Source organism: Chrysemys picta, chromosome 4 (assembly GCF_011386835.1).
Source record: "Chrysemys picta bellii isolate R12L10 chromosome 4, ASM1138683v2, whole genome shotgun sequence".
In the NCBI taxonomy this organism is placed as follows: domain Eukaryota; kingdom Metazoa; phylum Chordata; order Testudines; family Emydidae; genus Chrysemys; species Chrysemys picta.
The window spans coordinates 4,015,154-4,030,601 of NC_088794.1; the positions used below are offsets into that span (position 1 = coordinate 4,015,154).

A 15,448-nucleotide genomic window follows, 5' to 3' on the forward strand; every position below is an offset into this window, starting at 1 on the left:
GCACTTGGTAAGAGCTGGGCATTATTGTTCTGATAATTATCATCACATCTGTCACAAAAGGATCTTTCCCCATCTCAGTTTGGGCCAGAACTGACGTGGGGAGAAAAATCCACTGACCCTGAGCAAAACAACAACAAAAAACCCACCTTTGGACTCATTTATCCCTGTTATGGAGGGGAGGAAATAAGGTTGATCGGAAACTTAGGACAGGAAGCGCATGTGCCACATTATTGGGCAACCAGAAGCACATCAGCTATTCTTCAGGCCCAGAGGAAGTGCGTGGCCTAGCCAGGAGGCCAGCAATCCTATTTGGGCCCCCTGCACGTGATGGATCCCTGAAGCAGAGGCCAACAGGAAGGGCATGGTCAAGCCAACTGGCAGTGTATTTGGCCATCCTCTAGGCCAACAGGAAGTGCATGACCCAATTCATAGGCCAACAGGAAGCGCATTGGCTATCCACTAGGCCAACAGGAAATGCATGACCCAATCCATAGGCCAACAGGAAGTGCATTGGCTATCCACTAGGCTAACAGGAAATGCATGACCCAATCCATAGGCCAACAGGAAGTGTATTGGCCATCCTCTAGGCCAGTGGTTTCCAAACTTTTTTGATCGCGCACCCCTATCAGTAAAAAAATTTTGAGCACGCCCCCCCTGCCGCGCCGAAGCAAAAAAAAAAAAAAGGCGCTCGGACTCCCGCCCGATGAAGCAAAAAAAAAGTGCTCCTCCTGCCGTGCGCCCCACTTTGGAGATCACTGCTCTAGGCCAACAGGAAGCACATGGTCAAGCCAACAGGAAATGTATCAGCCATCCTCTAGGCCAACAGGAAGCACATGGTCAAGTCAACAGGAAATGTATCAGCCATCCTCTAGGCCAACAGGAAGCACATGGTCAAGCCAACAGGAAGTGTATTGGCCATCCTCTAGGCCAACAGGAAGCACATGGTCAAGTCAACAGGAAGTGTATTGATCATTTTCTAAACAAACAGGAAGTGCATGACCCAGTCCATAGGCCAACAGGAAGTGCATGGCCCAGTCCTTAGGATCACAGGAAATCCATGGCCCAGCCAACAGGAAGTGCATGGCCCAGTCTATAGGATCACAGGAAATCCATGGCCCAGCCAACAGGAAGTGCATGGCCCGGTCTATAAGTCAATAGGAAGTGCATTGGCCCAGCCAACAGGAAGCATCCTCTAGGCCAAGAGGAAATGCATGGTCCAGTCTCTTTGCTCACAGACAGTGCCTGGCATGGTGGCGCCCCCTAGGCCGGGTACTTGGCCTTGAGCAGGGTGAAGTCACGCACAGTCCGGTCAACCCAGCCATGGTACTCCCGGCATACCACGTAGCCCCGGCACTTCTTCTCAAATGCACCCACCTCAGCTGCCTCTGAGGTCAAGGGGTCTGTGGCCGGGGGCGTCGGGATGCCCATGGCAGCCATAATGGAGGTCAGGTTGGCCAGGAGACCTCGAGTCCGGGCCCGGGCAGTGCCCAGCATGGTCAGCAGCTCAGAGCAGTCGGGGCACAACTCGTCTTGGTCGTCCCACACCAGCTGGAGGAAGGCGTCAAAGGTGGCATAGGCCCCGTAGTTCCGCGCCAGCCGCTCCGAGTCGCCCATGCTGCGCCAGGCCAGGAATGGGAAGGTGGCCACCGGCACCCCCGCCCACCGCAGCCCCAGGGCGCTGAAACCGGGGTCACTGAACGGGGAGCCCTGGGTGCTCAGCTGTTGTGGGGGAGACACAGAAAAGAGGGGCAGTCAGGGCATGTGCTGTCCTTCCCCAGTAGGTTAATCCCCACAACTCCTGTCCTACCCCAGTCCCAGCTCCACCCCAAGATTGATTCAAATCCCCCTATTCCCTCCCCACAGAGACCCCACCTCCTCCCTCGACACCCCTTTCCAACCTGGAATGGGGACTGCATAGACATGCAGAGGCAGAATGGGAGGGGGGAGAGAACTGGGTCCTCTGGGGGGATGCCTGGGGTGGGAATTCCCATTGCGCTGGGAGGGGGGGGTCTTGGACCCTACCCCATCACCACCTGGCACCCTGGCGTTCCCAGGGGTGGGGCGTACTAGCACCAGCCCAGCTTCGGAATTGCTGGCTGGGCTCCAGGCTGCAGAGAGCGTGTTGGCTGGGGGCTCAGCTGGGTGTGAACTCCTGAGCTGGCATCTTCCAGCTTGGGGCTGGTACCAAGGGGCCCCAGGTGGGGCGGCCAAAACATGACACTCCTCTCCGCCCCCCCCCCCCCCCGCATTGTCAGGGGGAGAAGGACCTCGACAGAAGGACAAGGCCATTGGAGGATTCACCAAGAGACTGGATTAAACCATTCATATGTGTCTTCCCCGGGCACTGGCTCAGGGGGCGGGGAATGGGACAGGGGGCCTGTCCCCTCCAGGGGTGCTGGCTAGAGAGAGTGGAACCCCGGGCCTCCTGGCCCAGGAATAAAGCTGCGTTTTAGTCATGGGTATTTTTTAGTAAAAGTCACGGACAGGTCACGGGCAGAAAACAAAACTTCACAGCCCAAGACCCTCACTGGTGCTGGGCGGGAGGGGGCCAGGCAGTGGTGCGTGGCCCCAGGACCCCTGCTGGTGGTTGGGGAGGGAGGGTTGACGGGGCTGACAGGCTCTTCCTGGCTCGGACCGTCATGTCCCTGAAGCTCCTAGGCGGAAGGGCCAGGGGCTCCGCGTGCTGCTGCTGCCACAGTCACAGTTCCGCAGCTCCCATTGGTCAGAAACTACAGCCAATGGGAGCTGCTGGGGCGGTGCTTGCGGACGCAGGCAGCGCGTGGAGCCCCCTGGCCCGTCCACCTAAGAGCTACTGGGACATGCCAGTGGGAACTGGGGAACCCTCCTCCTGAGGTAAGTGCCATCCCCCACCCCAGCCCTGAGCCCCCTCCCATATCCAAACTGCTGCTGCTCCTGCAGAAGTCACGGAGGTCAAGGAAAGTCATGGACTCCGTGACCTCCGTGACAGACAGCCTTACCCATGAATGGCCCTTGAGGCCTCCGAGCCCCCTCCCACCCTGGGGGCCCAGCACTCACGTAGGTGTTGAGCAGCTTCGTGGTGTTGGCCTGCAGCAGCCGGGCCAGGTTGTAGGTCTGAGAGATGGTAGCAGCACTGGGATTGGGGTCGGGCCGGGCCAGCTGGACCAGGACCAGGGACACAAGCAGATTCTGGGCTGCAAGAGTAGAGTGGAGGAGAGGCTTAGTAGGGGAGTCAGCCGTTGGCCTGGCTTGTCACAGCACCTTCCCTCAGCCTGAGATCCCACCGCTTCCACCACCGCTCTGCTCTGGGTTATGGCAGCCACTTCTTCCTCTGCTGGGATCCCACCACTCCCACCATCACTCTGCTGTTGGCTATGGCAGCCACGTCTTCCTCTGCTGGGATCCCACTGCTCCCACCATCCCTCTGCTCTTTGCTATGGCAGCCACTTCTTCCTCTGCTGGGATCCCACTGCTCCCACCATCCCTCTGCTCTTTGCTATGGCAGCCACTTCTTCCTCTGCTGGGATCCCACTGCTCCCACCATCACTCTGCTGTTGGCTATGGCAGCCACTTCTTCCACTTTTGGGACCCCACCACCCCCATCGTCCCTCTGCTCTGGGTATGAGAGGCCCCTCCCCCAGCAGCCTCTTCCACCTTTGCTGGGGTTCCACCTCCCCCTAGCTCTGGGCTATACAAGCCTTCTGCCCCCTGATGGACTCCCTATCTGGCCTCTCTGCTATTTGGTCTGCATTCTGGATCCCCAATCCAGTGCAGAGCCAGACTCCACTCCAGGATTTCCCTGTGACTCTCCCAGCTGGGCCCCTGCAGCAGTCAATGGGCAGATTGACGGGGAGTAACTAAATCCAGAACAGGAGCTACACACCTGTCTGGATTGGAGACTGTGCAGTGTATATTACCCTCTGGGAGGGGAATGGGATCTAGTGGGTTAGAGCTGGGGGGGGGGGGGGGGACTGGGTGCCAGGATTCCTAGGTCCCATCCCTGGCTCTGGAAAGGAAGTGGGGTCTAGTGGTTAGAGCAGGGCAGGGCAGGACTCCTGGGTTCTTTCCCTGGCTCTGGGAGGGGAGTGGGATCTAGTGGGTTAGAGCCGGGGGAGCTGGGAACGAGGACTCCTGGGCTCCATCCCCAGCTTTGGAAAAGGAGTGGGGTGTAGTTGCTTAGAGCAGGGGGTCTGGAAGCTCAGTTAAATCCTCCCCAGGGGCCTATGCAGGGGCACTTACCTAGAGTGGGAGGCATCTCTGGAGCCCTGGCCTGCAGAGGGTGCCAATCGGGGTGTGGCCTCCAAATTATTTTCCTGTCGCCTCCTAGTGGCTGATCCAGGCACTGCCTCTTCTTGCCCCCTAGTGGCTAATTCCGGCACTGCCTCCTGTCGCCCCCTAGTGGCTGATCCCAGCACCCACCCCACTGAGTTCTCTGTCTCGGCTGGGAGCTTCCCAGGGGCTCCTCTTCGGCCAGGTCCCTTCTGCTACCTGAGTCCTAGGGGATGTGGCTGCTTTATAGGCAGGTCGGGCCCTGTCCCCCTCCCTTCTGCCAGGAGCGGGCGGGGAAGGCACCTGGGTTTTCTGGACTCTGTTTCCAGGAAGGGAGAGGGGAATGGGGAGGGTGTGCCATGGGGCAGGGAGTCGGGGGGGGCAGGTGTGTGGGTTGGGATTGCACAATGCTTCGTGCGAGGGAAGGAAGGAATGAAGGAATGGGAAAGTGAGCCTGTGTCTGGGGGGTGGCCACACCCCAGCCTGAAAGTCCCAAAGCCACATGTGGTTGGGAAGGGCGGGGAGCCAACCCTGCAGATTCTTCCTCCTTCTCGGTCCCGTCCCCGGTCGTGGCTTTCCATCCCCAGCCCCACTCCACCAATCCACCTCCTTCAGTCCGCCCATTCCCCCCCCCCCATCCCTATATGCCCCTCCCCCAGATCGCCCCAGGCCCCGCAGCCCCCTCGGCCAGCCATGAGCACGGGGCCCCTGGGGCAGATGCAAGTGGAGGGCTCGACCCACCCACAAGGGGGCACCGGAGGCCAGGACCCTGCCCTCAAGGAAGAAAAGTGGGATGAGAAGCGGTGAGAGTGGGGGGGGGAATGAGGAAGGGGGCAGGGAGGGGTCCCATTGTGACAGACATAATAGGTGCCAGGGCCGTGCCAGCCGACGGCGACTGGCATTTCTGCACGTCCTCACCAGATCAGGTTTCCAGCCACAAAGCAACCTGGGGGACGGGAAAGAATCCAGCAGAGGAGAGGGGTGGGAGCCCGGACTCCTGGGTTCTATCCCTGGGTCTGGGAGGGGAATGGGGGCTAGTGGTTAGAGCGGGGGGGGGGGAGGGCTGGGAGCCAGGATTCCTGGGTTCTAGCCCAGGCTCTGGGGGGAGGGAGTGGGGTCTAGTGGGTTAGAGCAGGGGGCTGGGAGCCAGGACTCCTAGGTTCTATTCCTGGTTTTGGGAGTAGAATAGGGCCTAGTACAGGAGTGGGCAAACTTTACACCCCTGTGGCACCGTGGGTCCCGCGCTGCTCCCGGAAGTGGCCAGCACCATGTCCCTGCGGACCCTGCGGGGGAGGGAGGACAGAGTTCACTATGTGCTGCCCTCGCCTGCAGATGCCGCCCCCACAGCTCCCATTGTCCGAGAACAGGGAACCACGGCCAATGGGAGCTTTGGGGGAGGTACTCACAGGCGAGGCCCTCTGCACCTCCTTCCCCCCGTGGGCCACAGGGATGTGGTGCCGGTCACTACCACCCCAGAGCCGCTCCAGGTAAGTGCCGCCTGGCCGGAGCCTGCACCCCACACCCAACCCCCTGCCACACCCCAACAGGATTGAGAGACACTAGCAGAACAAATAAGAAACCCAAGAGTCAGCTTTATATATGAGATATTTTATTTCTAGCACCTGTTCTATTCTTCTCACACAGATGCAGACCTCCTGACCTGTAGCCCCCTCTTACTCCAGTGTTGGGGTCCTCATCTCCATCTCCATCTCCATCTCCATCTCCATCCCACCCCTGCCCTGCCCTGCCCTGCCCTGCCCTGCCAGTGTCCCTCAACCTGCAGCTCCCTTGTTATCCCAGCCCTAGAGCCTCCCTCTGCCTGCCCCAGCTGCTGAAGCCCCTAACACAAACCCACAATTTTTTGCTCATGGTGAGGAGAGGAAATGAGTCACGTGTCTGCCTGTGACGGCTCAGGGGGGTAAATCCTTCACCACCCCAGGCCCAGCGGTTTCCTCTGACCGGTGGATGATTTCCAGTCAGCTTTGGCATGTGAGGACACTCCCAGGCCCAGGATCGAAAGCCCCAAGGCATCCTGGTCTTGCCCTCTTATTTGCATATTGGTCTCTTTCCAGTCTTCCCCATATGTTGTCACAGACCCTCCGCTGACATCAAATACAGAATTATTTCCTTCCCTCCGACACGGATGGGGAAGTTGTGGCAGCTGAAAGCAGGAGGGGCTGGGAGCCAGGACTCCTGGGTTCTAGCCCCAGCTCTGGGTGGGGAGTGGGGGCTAATGGGTCAGAGTGGGGGGGCTGGGAGTCAGGACTCCTGGGTTCCATCTCTGGCTCCAGTAGGGGAGTGGGGTCTAGTGGTTAGAACAGAGGGGGCGGGACTCAGGTTTGATCTCTGGCCGCGGAGTGGGGTCTAGCCGTCAGAGCTGGGAGTCAGGACTCCTAGGTTCCATGCCCAATACCAAACACCACACTCCGCCCAAGTTTTGCCCACAACTGCTACAATTTCTGGCAGGGTTGGAGAGTCGACAGAACGCGCATCACCTACAAACAGGCCAGTCGGGAGGGTTGAGACGGTCAGCGAGAGGAAAGAGAGACTCTCCCAGTGTCTAGCCGGAAATCATAATGTGTTTTATGATGGGATCTAATCAAACAATACAGCCCTGCTAACACCCGGCCACCTGGCTCCCTTCCTCTCTGCCTGGAATTTAGCACCTGCTAAGAGTCCCCTCACTTTCCCCGTCCCTTGCCCTTCGCCTTTATTTATTCTAGATAATTTCCTTTTTGTAAATCTGCCTTGATGGGGAATTGAAACACAACGAAGAGACCAAGATCTGGGAAGAGAATCTGCGGGGCAGGGGGAAGAATGGGACATGGGGTCTTTCCCCTCTTGGGGACGCTGGTTCCGATCTGCTCCCAGGGCAGGGGATTGGCTGACTCAGCGGGATGGGGAATGGGACACGGGGCCTTTCCCCTGTAGGGGACGCCAGCTCCTAGCCAGCCCTGGGTCAGGGAACTGGTGGTGGGGGGAGTGGAATGGGAGCCAAGGCCTTTGCCCTATGGGGGCGCATTTGGGCAGGGAAGCCGTCTGGTGGAACTGGTCTAACTGGAACAGGCCACGGTTTGTTCTTTCCAGGAATCCAGCCCCAGATGGCGGATGGAAGCAGGTGTCCGAGATGCCAGCTGGGCACCGGGTGGGAAAGCACCTGGTAGGCAGACTGGGAAGCCGTTAGTCTGCCTCTATCGCTTCCGTTTCCTCCTGACCCGACCCACCTGGGAGCCTGCTATCCAGCTTCTACTCTCCATTTCACTCAGTGAACTAACTACTTAGGGGGGTGGGAGCCAGGACACCGGGGCTCTCTACCCGGCTCTGCGGGGGGAGTGGGGTCTAGTGGGTTAGAGCAGGGGGCTGGGAGCCAGGACTCCTGGGTTCTCTCCCCAGCTCTGGGAGGAGAGTGGGGTCTAGTGGGTTAGAGCAGGGGGGGCTGGGAGCCAGGACTCCTGGGTTCTCTCCCCAGCTCTGGGAGGAGAGTGGGGTCTAGTGGGTTAGAGCAGGGGGGGCTGGGAGCCAGGACTCCTGGGTTCTCTCCCTGGCTCTGGGAGGGGAGTGGGGGCTAGTGGGTTAGAGCAGGGGGGGCTGGGAGCCAGGACTCCTGGGTTCTCTCCCCAGCTCTGGGAGGGGAGTAGGGTCTAGTGGGTTAGAGCAGGGGGGGCTGGGAGCCAGGACTCCTGGGTTCTCTCCCCGGCTCTGGGGGGGGGGAGTGGGGTCTAGTGGGTTAGAGCAGGGGGGGCTGGGAGCCAGAACTCCTGGGTTCTCTCTCCGGCTCTGGGAGGGGAGTGGGGGCTGGTGGTTAGAGCAGGGGGGCTGGGAGCCAGGACTCCTGGGTTCTCTCCCCAGCTCTGGGAGGGGAGTGGGAGCTGGTGGTTAGAGCAGGGTACTGGGAGCCAGGACTCCTGGGTTCTCTCCCCGGCTCTGGGGAGGGGAGTGGGGGCTGGTGGGTTAGAGCAGGGTACTGGGAGCCAGGACTCCTGGGTTCTCTCCCTGGCTCTGGTGGGTCTAATAGGTTAGAGCAGGGAATCTGGATGCCTGGGTTCTTTCTGTGCCTCTCTGTCCCTGCCCCAGTTTCCCCTGCTGTATTGATAAATTAGCCTGCCTCACAGACATGCCCTCAAACCAATCCCCTCCCAGCGCTGGGCTAGAAGGAGTCTTGGCTCCCAGCACCTCTCCAGCCATGGGAGGGGGGTCCATCATGAACCTTGCAGGGTATTAGCCTAGTGCCCCGGGGCTATGGGTGAGTCTGCACTGCCACCTCCTGGCCACATGGCACAATGACAACCCCATCGCACCCCTGACCCTCTGCTGGACTGGTCACCTTCAGGTCAAGGTAGAAATGCCTCTGGTTATAGCAGCTACCCAGGGTGGGGAATGGGGCACAGGGCCTTTCCCCTCTAGGGGGCGCTGGCTCCAATCCCACCCCAGGGCAGGGGACTGGCTGGCTCAAGGGGGTGGTGAATGGGGAAATGGGGCCTCTCCCCTCCAGGAGGCTCCAGCACTGATCTAGTTCCAGGTAGGTTCAGTCCCGGCTCATGACCCAACGAAGGAACATGGCTACCCGTCCCTGGATTGCGTATCAGCAACAGACACCGCAGAAACCAGGTACTCAAACCCACCAAGGATCCATCGACGGGCCGGCCCCAATTCCGGTCTGTGGACCGTAGGCTCAGGTGTAGATCGGCACGGCCATGGAGGTGCTGTGAGATGACTCCTCGTTAGGTTTTTATTATTATTAATTATTATTATTATTAAACATTTCCGCAGCCCCGTGGCTTTGCACGGTGCTTGTACAGAGGTCTAAAAAAAAAAGGTTCCTTCCCCGGTAAGCTTACAATCTAAGTTAGACAAACCTAGGGCACGCTGAGGGGATGGGGACGGGAACCGTCAATAAATATAAAGGTCAGTTGTGTTATAGTGTCACAAGATCTGAGAACTTCCAGGATACATGGCCAGCTGCCGTCAACCAGCCTTGCACTGTTGACTCCGAGACAGCGATGGCCGAATGACACCTCTTGGTGATCTGGCCCATTGACCCCACTGGAGTCATGGCCAATTGAGGCCAGACCCCCAGCTGTTGTCACTCGCCTGTAGCTCCATTGGGCTCAAAGGGGCCAGACCCCCAGCTAGTGTCACTGACCCCAATGGAGCTGCAGCCGAGTCACCCCAGCTGGGATCTGGCCCCATTGACCCCAATGGAGCTGCAGCCAAGTGACCCCAGCTGGGGATCTGCCCCACTGACCCCAATGGAGCTGCAGCCGAGTCACCCCAGCTGGGATCTGGCCCCATTGACCCCAATGGAGCTGCAGCCGAGTGACCCCAGCTAGGGATCTGGCCCATTGACCCCAATGGAGCTGCAGCTGAGTGACCCCAGCTGGGATCTGCCCCATTGACCCCAATGGAGCTGCAGCCGAGTGACCCCAGCTGGGGGTCTGGCCCCATTGACTCTCTAAGTAGAAGATATTTGTTTTCATCCATTTCCCCGTTGCTGTGTGGAGTCCGCGGCGTCTCAGTGTTCCAGGGACAGGATCTGCCCGGGCGCCCAGCAGCCCCGTCTCCCCGATGAAACGTCTGTTCCTGGTCCGTCCTGGCGGCTGGTTCTGAAATGGGCGAATGCTGCGGACGCTGCCCCCAGTGAGGGGGCATCAGTCTATCCTGCCTCATGCGCCCCCCATGTCCCGAGGCTGTCAATCCACCGCCCTCCCCTCTGAACCAAGCAGAGGCCCAGAGACGGGGAGATCTGAAGGAATGGGGTGCCCCATGTGTTGGGCACTAGGAAATGGGCTGTGGTGTGTGGGGGTTCCTGGTGAGCTGGGATTAGGGGGGTTCCTGGGTATGAACCCCCTGGGCACCATCATTAAATGCTACAAAGGTTTGGTGAGTACCAAAATCTGTCCCCCATCACCCAAATTTAATCCCCTTGAGCCTCAACCCCCCGCCCCACCGAACAATATTTCACACCTAGTAAACAGACCATCAATCCACTCGCTCCCTAGTGACCAGTAGCCCCTAGTAACCGAACCGCCAATCAACTCCTTAGCAACAATCGCCCTGGTAATCAAACCACCAATTCCCTCTCTCTCTCAAGAGTGACCCATCATCCTTACTAACCAAATCAGCAATTCTCTCTCTAGCAACTAACCACCATGGGAACCAACCCACCAATCGCTGTTAGTGGTCAGTCAGCATGGTTACTGCACTACCGACCCCCACCCTAGTGACTAATCACTACAGTAACCAACATACCAATCCCCTCCCTATAATCGCTATGGTACCAACCCACCAATCCGCTCCCTAGCGATCAACCACCGCGGTGACCAACCCACCAATCTGCTCCCTAGTTACTAACCACCCCATGGCAACCAACCCACCAATCCCCTCCCAAGCGATCAACCACCGCGGTGACCAACCCACCAATCTGCTCCCTAGTTACCAACCACCCCGTGGCAACCAACCCACCAATCCCCTCCGTAGTGACCAATCACCAGGGTAACCAACCCATTGATCCCCTCCGTAGTCACCATGGTAACCAACCCCGCCACAGCGACCGACCACTCCCTAAGCCCCCCACCTCTCCCCACCCACCCCGTCCCCTTCACTCCACCCCCCACTGCCACCCCACTATCCGGAGGTGGCGGGCATTGGGCCGAGGGGCTGGCGGGGGCACGGGCAGGGCAGGCTGGCCCTCCGCCGGCGTCCCGTCGCCCGCGTGGACGCGCTGGTGGCGGATGAGGGTGGAGCTGCGTCCGAAGCTTTTGCCGCAGAGGGGGCAGCGGTAGGGGCGGGCGCCGGTGTGGGCCCGCTGGTGGACGGCCAGGTAGGAGCTGTCCCCGTAGCTCTTGCCGCAGACGTTGCACTTGAAGGGCTTCTCGCCGGAGTGGATGATCTGGTGGCGGATGAGGTGGGAGCTCTCGCTGAAGCTCTTCTGGCACTGGGTGCAGCGGTAGAGCTTCTCGCCCGTGTGGGTGCGCTGGTGGCGGCCCAGGTCCGAGCGCTGCGAGAAGCTCTTCCCGCACACCCCGCAGGCGAAGGGGCGCTCGCCGGTGTGCACCCGCTGGTGCCGGATGAGGTGGGAGCTGAGCGTGAAGCGTTTCCCGCAGTCGGGGCAGTCGAAGAAGCGAGGTTCGGCCCGGGGGGCGGTGCTGACCCGTCGCCGCCGGGCGTACGGGCCCCAGCGGCCCCCCCGCTGCCGGGGCCGGCACAAGCTCTCGCAGGCTTCGGCCCAGTCGGGGCGGTTGGGGGCATCCAGCCCCGGCGGCTCCTCCTGCTGCCGGGGAGGCTCTGCCGCCTCCTCTTCCTCGTTGTCGCTTGCCGTCCCGTCACCTGCTGGGAGAGAGACAGCAGAGTGCAGGCAGAGCTCACCCCGACGCCCGAGAGGGGCTTCCCACCAACACAGCGCACGGAGAGAGGGCAGAGACCGAGGGGCAACACTCCCCGCGACTACCTGTCTCTCCCCGGAAACACGGAACCATCCATCCCCCCACATAAACACTCACCCACCCATCCCTCCATCCCCCAAAACGTCCACCCACAAATCCCTCCCTCCATCCCCATGAACACCCACGCATCCCCCAAAACACCCACCCTCCCACTCGTCCTTCCCTCACTCCATTCATCCCTCCCCAAAAACACCCACCCACCCATCCTTCCCTCCCTCCAACCATCCATCCATCCCATAAACACCCATCCACCCATTCATCCCATAAACACCCACCCACCCATCCCTCCCTCCAACCATCCCATAAACACCCACAAACCCATTCATCCATTCAACCCATAAACACCCACCCACCCATCCCTCCATCCCCCAAAACATCCACCCACAAATCCGTCCCTCCATCCCCATAAACACCCACCCCCCCATCCCCATAAACACCCATCCATCCCTCCCTCCCTCCATCGCCATAAACACCCATCCATCCCTCCCTTCCTCCACCCATCCATCCCATAAACACCAACAAACCCATTCATCCCATAAACACCCACCCATCCCTCCCTCCCTCCATCGCCAAAAACAACCATCCCTCCATCCATCCCCATAAACACCCACCCACCCATCCCTCCCTCTGTCCATCCCCATAAACACCCACCCACCCATCCCTCCATCCATCCCCATAAACAACCACCGATCCATCCCTCCCTCCATCCATTCCCAAAAAAACCCACCCACCCATCCCTCCATCCCCATAAACACTCACCCTCCCATCCCTCCCTCCATCCATCCCCATAAACACCCAGCCACCCGTCCATCCCTCCATCCCATAAACACCCAGCCACCCATCCATCCCTCCCCATAAACACCCACCCATCCCTCCCTCTATCCATCCCCAAAAACACCCACCCACCTCTCCCTCCATCCCCATAAACACCCACCAACCCATCCCTCCCTCCATCCATCCACATAAACACCCACCCATCCCTCCGTCCCTCCATTCATCCATTCCCAAACACACCCACCCATCCATCCCTCCGTCTTTCCGTCCCCAAAAACACCCACCCACCCATCCATCCCTCCCCATAAACATCCACTCATCCATCCATCCGTCCCCATAAACACCCACCCACCCATCCCTCCCTCCATCCATCCCAATAAACACCCTCCCATCCATCCCTCCCCATAAACACCCACCCACCCATCCTTCCCAATAAACACCCGTCCATCCATCCCATAAACACCCACCGACCCATCCCTCCCCATAAACACCCACCGACCCACCCAACCCTCCATCCATCCCCATAATCATCCTCCCACCCATCCATCCCTCCATCCATTCCCAAAAACATCCACCCACCCACCCATCCCTCCATCCATCCATCCATCCCGCAAAACAACAACCCTCCCATCCCTCCCTCCGTCCATCCATCCATCCCCATAAACACCCACCCACCCATCCATCCCTCCCTCCAACCACATAAACATCCACCCACCCACCCATGCAACCCTCCCTCCATCCCAATAAGCACCCACCCACCGATCCCTCCCTCCCTCCATCTCCATAAACACCCACCCATCCATCCCTCCCTCCCTCCCTCCCCATAAACACCCACCCACCCATCCATCAATCCCATAAACACCCACCCACCCATCCATCCCCATAAACACCTACCCACCCACCTATCCCTCCCTCTGTCCATTACCAAAAACACCCACCCACCCATCCCTCCATCCGTCCCCATAAACACCCACCCACCCATCCCTCCATCCATCCCCATAAACACTCACCCACCCACCCATCCCTCCCCCAAAACACCCACCCACCTATCCCTCCCTCTGTCCATTACCAAAAACACCCACCCACCCATCCCTCCATTCATTCCCCAAAACACCCACCCACCCATCCATCTCTCCATCCATCCCCACAAACACCCACCCACCCATCCCTCCCTCCATCCATCGCCATGAACACCCAACCACCCATCCCTCCCTCCCTCCACCCCCATAAACACCCACCCACCCATCCCTCCCTCCATCCCCATAAGCAACCACCCACTCATCCCTCCCTCCATCCATCCCCCAAAACACCCACCCACCCCTCCCTGCATCCATCCCCATAAACACCCACTCACCCATCCATCCCTCCCTCCATCCCCATAAACACCCACCCACCCATCTCTATAAACACTCATCTATCCCTCCATTCCCCGTAAATATCACCCACTCCTCTGTCCATTCATCCCATCCATCCCGATAAACACCCCTCCATCCACCCCTCATTTCATCCATCCCCAAGAACACCCATTCATCCCTCTATCCCCATACACACCCCTCTCGTCATCCATCCCTCCATCCCTGTCCTCATCTGTTATCCCTTCATTCCCACATACACCCCTCCTCCCTCCCTCCCTTCCTGTCCTCATCCCAGCTATCCCTCCATCCCTATACATACCCCTCTATCCATCCATCCTCCCACCCATCCATCCCTGTACATAGCCCATCTATCCCTCCCTCTCTCCCCACACACGTCCCTCTATCCATCCCTCCATCCGCCCACACATCCCTCCATCCATCCCTGTCCACATCCCTCCATCCCCACACACATCCCTCTATCCATGCATCCATCTCTGTCCACATCACTCCATCCCCACACACATCCCTCTGTCCATCCATCCATCCCTGTCCACATCCCTCCATCCCCACCACACATCCCTCTATCCATCCATCTATCCCTGTCCACATCCCTCCATCCCCACACACATCCCTCTATCCATGCATCCATCCCTGTCCACATCACTCCATCCCCACACACATCCTTCTGTCCATCCATCCATCCCTGTCCACATCCCTCCATCCCCACACACATCCCTCTATCCATCCATCCATCCCTGTCCACATCCCTCCATCCCCATACACACCCCTCCTCCATCCATCCGCATACTCTATCCCTCCCTCCCCATACACACCTCTATCCCTCCCTCCCTCCCTGTCCTCATCCCAGCTATCCCTCCCTCCCTACACACCCCTCCTCTCTCCCTGTCTTCATCCCAGCTATCCCTCCATCCCCATACACACCCCTCTATCCATCCATCCATTCCTGTTCACATCCGTCCATCCCCATACACATCCCTCCTCCCTCCCTCCCCGCTCACACCTCTATACATCCATCCCTTCCTGTCCTCATCCCAGCTATCCCTCCATCTCCCCACACACCCCTCCTCCCTCCCCATCCATCCTCCCACCTGTCCATCCCTGTACATCTCCCATCTATCCCTCCCTCCCTCCATCCCCACACATCCCTCTATCCATCCATCCATCCCTGTCCACATCCCTCCATCCCCATACACACCCCACCTCCATCCATCCGCGTACACTCCTCTATCCATCCCTCCCTCCCTCCCTGTCCTCATCCCAGCTATCCCTCCCTCCCTATAAACACCCCTCTAGCCATCCATCCCTCCCTGTCCACATCCCCCCATCCCCACCCACACCCCTGCTCCATCCATCCCCATCCAGGCATCCGTCCACATGCATACCCATCCATCCATCTCCATACAAAACCATCCCCAGACACCTCCCTCCTTCATCCTTCCATCCCCACATCTCCATCCATCCTGCCCTCCACACACACCCCTCTATCTAAATTACCCATCACCCTGGGGTCTGAGTCTCTTGTCCCAAGGGGAGAGAAGGGGTTCTGCCCCAATGGCCCACGGAGCCCTCAGAGAAAGGCTGGGGGAGGTGAGGGGTCCTGCCAGGGCA

General features: G+C 59.3%; 2 protein-coding genes across 2 annotated transcripts in view; both read right to left on the reverse strand.

Moving 5' to 3' along the window:
• Positions 1-702: 702 nt before the first annotated feature.
• On the reverse strand, positions 703-4,234 carry LOC112058861 (cardiotrophin-2-like). Its single transcript, XM_065590981.1, has 3 exons — positions 4,219-4,234; positions 3,037-3,173; positions 703-1,719 (listed from the first exon to the last, which is right to left on the reverse strand). The coding sequence occupies exons 1-3, from the start codon at positions 4,232-4,234 to the stop codon at positions 1,261-1,263; spliced, it is 612 nt and encodes a 203-aa protein (XP_065447053.1). The 3' UTR covers positions 703-1,260.
• Positions 4,235-8,963: 4,729 nt separating this feature from the next.
• LOC101937192 (uncharacterized) overlaps positions 8,964-15,448 on the reverse strand; it is a 32,463-nt gene continuing 25,978 nt past the window's right edge. The window contains exon 15 of the mRNA XM_065590982.1: positions 8,964-11,577. Within this exon, the coding sequence (XP_065447054.1) occupies positions 10,847-11,577 (731 nt within the window). The 3' untranslated portion in view covers positions 8,964-10,846. The remainder of the gene's footprint in view (positions 11,578-15,448) is intronic.